At 44.5% G+C, this 4,757-nt stretch overlaps 1 protein-coding gene across 1 annotated transcript; it reads left to right on the forward strand.

The window, feature by feature from the left end:
• Positions 1-307: 307 nt before the first annotated feature.
• LOC119914571 (microtubule-associated proteins 1A/1B light chain 3C-like) lies at positions 308-3,764 on the forward strand. Its single transcript, XM_038733955.1, has 4 exons — positions 308-457; positions 552-607; positions 680-786; positions 3,470-3,764. The coding sequence occupies exons 1-4, from the start codon at positions 397-399 to the stop codon at positions 3,663-3,665; spliced, it is 420 nt and encodes a 139-aa protein (XP_038589883.1). The 5' UTR covers positions 308-396; the 3' UTR covers positions 3,666-3,764.
• The last annotated feature ends 993 nt before the right edge of the window (positions 3,765-4,757 follow it).

A 4,757-nucleotide genomic window follows, 5' to 3' on the forward strand; every position in this document is an offset into this window, starting at 1 on the left:
GAAACAAAGGCAATCTTCAAGGTGAGTTAACTTGAAGTTAACCTTAAATGCCTTGCAGAGTATAAATGAGAGAGGATCTGTTAGAGGAATGGTGTTCATCCCTCCAATAGAGTTCCACAGACTTGTTCTGCAGGCTGGTGGTGGTCTGGCTTCATGCTACTTTTCTCTCTCTCTCTCTCTCTCTCTCTCTCTCTGTGCAGTCAGCAGGGGCCCCTCGCTGCGGCTCTAACTTGATTAAACCCGCAGATGATTCCCGCCGTGGCTGCAGGCCATGTGCTAATCAGCTGATGCGCCACAGCCGCCTCTCCCCTCTATTTAACTCCTGCCCAGTTTAACCCCGCACCGTCCGAGCAGCTCTGCCTCCCTCACCATCACACTTCCCCACTCAGTCGCAGCATGCCTCCGTTTGACAGGAGCCAGCGGCAGAACCAGCCCTTCAAACTGAGGAAGAGCTTCGGTAAATAGCTGAACCACCTGAGAGGCCTGCGGGAGGACAGGTTGGTGTAGACACTTCAACATGTCTGACGGACTGTTTTCTTTTCTCTGTGCAGCTACGAGGAAACAAGAAGTGGCGGGGATCAGGTCCAAGTTCCCCAACAAAATCCCGGTATGTGGGCGGCAGAAGGGACTGCTCCTTTTTCTGAAAGGTCTCTGTCCTCACCTGTCCCTGTTCTCGCAGGTCATCATTGAGCGGTACGGGAGGGAGAAGTATCTGCCTCCGCTGGATAAAACAAAGTTCCTGGTGCCGCACGAACTCACCATGACCCAGTTCGTCACCATCATCAGGTAAAGTGTTTCACGCTGGAATCATTTGGGACGTGACTGAAAACAAGGTCTGGAACAAAGGGCGGCAGGCAGCTCGGGATCGATCATGTTCTCAGTTAATGTGGCCATCTTTCATCTCTTAAATGTCAAACTGTTAGTTTCCTAAAGCTGCGGGGTTTTTCCAGTTAAAAATGAGTTCAAACAACAAATCTTCAACTTTATAAGTTGGAACTGTGAAAAGTTAAAGTCATTACCAATGAATCTATTCATCAAAGGTTTATTTTTATGCCCATCACAAATCGATACTCTTTCAGCTCCAGATCAATATATTCTCTCACTGGCTGCTGTTGTCTTGCAAAATGTCTTTTCTAACTCTAAAGCAAGAGTGAAAATCTCAAATGTAGTTTTTGGTACTGTTTAATATGGATGTTAGTGAACAGACCAATGTCTGTTTGGGCAGTGAGTTAACTGGTGGAGGCGCTGGTTTAATTTCCAACTAAATGTTAACATGATCACCCAGTCATTAAATTAAAGCTGTATATTTTGAGTCTTCAGTTTCCACCTAAATGTCAGTGATGCCTCCTGTTAGTCATGATTACGCAGCAGAAACAGTGTTCCTGTTTCAGTTCCTGAACTTTGAGTCCTAGAATCTTTAGACAACTCAAAGAGCCATCGAGTCCAGATTTCTCAACCTTTTTTTTTTTTTTTTTTTTTTTTTTGTTCAATAAATCAACATGTTAAATATAATCTACTCTGCTTTGTGTAAATTATCAGACTTCCCTCCCTTATCACCTGATGGGTTGCAGAACAGCTGATGACCTCAGTTTCTGGTTATCTAGTCCGGTCATGTTGTCCTCTCTGCTGCTGATGCAGAAACCTTTTTAATTACCGTCAACACACTTAAACTGCTTCCAGCTTTTTAATGGACTTCGGTATTTTAGTTGTTAAATGAACTCCGTAGGGACAGGCCTCGAATTAATGTCAGAATCGGAAATGCTCTATTGATCCTGGAGGCGAAATTGTTACAGTTGCTAATCAAGGCCATTAAAGAGAAATGATACTAAAGATGCCAAGTAGAAAATATAAAAGTGAGTTATCTCTGCTGTCTGATGCAGACAGTCTTGTTTCCTATGTAAAGGTTGAGAGACTCCTGTCTTTGGAGGTAAATGGGAGTCTGTGGCAAAATCTTTTTAAAGTAAAAATCCAGAAGCGACGTCCATGTTGCTATTATCTACAGAACATGGCGGCTTTATGGGAACTGCTGATTAAGTCGTTCTATAAAACTTATCAGGAGCCACAGGGGCTCTGTATATTTTAATTACTCTAAATGTGGCATTGAGGCAGAAATCTGCAAAAAAATATCTGAAACCAAAACTAGGATGGTCGTGGGTCTGTCTCTGTGAAAGCTCAGCATCTTCCTAATGAAGACCCCTCAGCAGTGTGAGAGACTGAGGAGGGGATCTAGTTCTTTAAAGACAAACCGAATCAAGAGGATGTCTGACGTGAAACGCAGGCTGCTGAAACATTTGCTCAACTTGAAGTCGGGGACAGAACTGCATCTTGTTTCCCATCACCTGCCCTCAGCTTCAGAAACTGACTCATGTGCAGCCGGTGAGGACAGGAGGAAGGACTCCTCTCAGGCTTCATCGTATGAATGTGAAAATGATCAGGATGGGTGACTCCTGATGTTCAGAATATAGAAATAATCACACTCAGCCGGAGTCTTGCTGCTCTTAGTTTGACTCTTTTCACTTTTTGTTGCTTCTCTCCTGATTTCTGGGAACTTCCAGATTTTTCTCGGTCATGATTACGCAGCAGAAAGTTAATAGTCGGCTGGCTGCGATGGAATCTGTTACTGCTCGAGGTTCAGCAACAGCCTCCGTGATGTCACGAGTCTGTAGCTACGAACAGATGTGAGTAATGAGGCATGACTGTCCAATTCAGTAGTACATGCTAATAGTCTTGTATGTACTATAGTCATTTTATACGCTCTTTTTCCATACTTGGTACTTCAGTTGACTGTTTTCACATTCACCTGCTGAAGGCGTTTCTCTGAGTTCGCCGTCTTTAAATCTCACGAACACCTGGACGTACCTGCAGGATTAATGCCATAACTAGTTTAAGCCAGTCAGGGTCCAGTAAGATACTTACCCAGGGGAGGTGGAGACTTGAAGCACTCCAGGTCACAATGAGCTGCTTGGTGACGGAGGATATTTATTTTAGTAGTTTTGAATTGTTTAAATTTTATAGCTTTTCCACTGAGGGAGTGATTTATTTTTTCTTTACGAAGGCATTTGAATTTTGTGTGGAGACAATGATCAAAAACAAACGGTATTCTAAGCGGTGACTACTTGACGTGACAGAATGCTCTCAATTAAGATTAACTTGGCTCAACTCATTTCTTAATTGATCTGATCAACCCTGTTTTCCTGGAGGCGTTTTCTGCCCATCCACATTTTGTTTACAAACCTCTTGTTTGTGGGACAGTGTCCATCGTGAGCACACTAAAGACAAACTGCAGTTTTACTCTGAATACTAACATTTCTATGTAGGTTGTGAACCTTAAAATGCTTAGAATTCAATGGACTCTGGACCCAGCAGCAGCGTGGTTAAATGGCAGACAACGGCGTCTCCACAGCAGTGCTGATGGCGCGAACAGGCGGCGTGCAGGATGCCTCATTAATGCCTTTGTCTCCTGTCTCAGGAACAGGATGGCTCTGCTGCCCACTCAGGCTTTCTACCTGCTCATCAACAACAGCGGGCTGCCCAGCATGTCTCTCACCATGGCTCAGGTCTACAAAGACCACCAGGACGAGGACGGCTTCCTCTATATGACCTACGCCTCACAAGAGACCTTCGGGGACAAACCGCTTCCTGCTTCAGATTTTATTCAGCGTTAACGGCCCCTGGCCTCCATCTGCTGTAAATATAAAATATTTTATATATATATTTGTTCATGTTGACTATGGATTTTAATAAAAGAATGTGGATCCAATAAATCTTGAGTCAAGCTGAGGTGTGTGGTTTAGGAGGATCATGTGCAGGACTCTTTACAACAAATGGCCTTAACTAGTTTCAAACCTGGGCCCTATGTTCACACACTGCTGCAGAAATCACTAGTTACAAAATGTGACGGCTTCAGCTGGTGACCCACCTCGCCCCCCCCCCCCCTCCCCCCCACTTTTTTTTTTAACAGGAAACTAAAGTCTCTCTCAAATCTCATGAGAGGCAAGTTCTTGCATGAAGAAGACTGTGGACATTAGGAACTTTTACTACATACCCAACAGACTCTCCTCCCTCCACCAGCGCCTTCCTGTAACAAGTTGCCTCCAGGTTAAAATACAGAACTGATCCTTTTGTTAGACTGCTTTGTGGGGGTTTATGCTGCATTCATGTCATGTTGCAGTACCGTAAATACCAGCCTTAATCAACTTGGCTACAGGTTTTTCTGAAACTCGGATAACAAACTCTGCAATAAAAAGGCAAACCATGACCACCGCACACATCAGCCTAAATATAACCGATACACTGCTGAATGACGGCACTTTCATACAAGTGTCTCGAGTTGTCCACTGACTCGAGCGGGTCCTAAACACGAGACCCTTTCCCACCTCACCATCCCTCCAATTAGAAACCTGCCAGGTGTGGAAGAACATCTCAGGCCGTGTCCACGTGAACATTTTCAAAACCGTGACTCTTTGCGTGCACATCAGGTCTGAAACAAACCTTTTTGAAAACTCCTGCCAGGCTGAAGATTAAGACATACCAGTTGCAGTGTCGTTGTGTAGACAGGGCTGTCCCCGAGTATTTACATAATGAATTGTATATGGTGTGTGACGTTTGCAAGCGGGGGGACACAGGGAAACTCAGCTTTAATCTTGACAAGCTGAAGAACTGGCATCTCTATTCATTAGTCACTGTAAGTTAGACTATACCAGGGTGACCAGACGTCCCGGAAAATTCGGGACAGTCCCGAATTACGAGCAGTTGTC

This window comes from Micropterus salmoides, unplaced genomic scaffold (genome assembly GCF_014851395.1).
Source record: "Micropterus salmoides isolate LMB-PRFRI ecotype aquatic unplaced genomic scaffold, ASM1485139v1 Ms_hic_scaffold_1, whole genome shotgun sequence".
In the NCBI taxonomy this organism is placed as follows: domain Eukaryota; kingdom Metazoa; phylum Chordata; class Actinopteri; order Centrarchiformes; family Centrarchidae; genus Micropterus; species Micropterus salmoides.

What these genes read in the sequence shown, in the direction of transcription:
- LOC119914571 (XM_038733955.1), top strand. Translation starts at nt 397, where the DNA reads ATGCCTCCGTTTGACAGGAGCCAGCGGCAGAACCAGCCCTTCAAACTG. An exon ending in AGTTCCCCAACAAAATCCCG is followed by an intron (nt 608 to 679) that starts GTATGTGGGCGG and finishes CTGTTCTCGCAG; the next exon opens with GTCATCATTGAGCGGTACGG. An exon ending in CAGTTCGTCACCATCATCAG is followed by an intron (nt 787 to 3,469) that starts GTAAAGTGTTTC and finishes CTCCTGTCTCAG; the next exon opens with GAACAGGATGGCTCTGCTGC.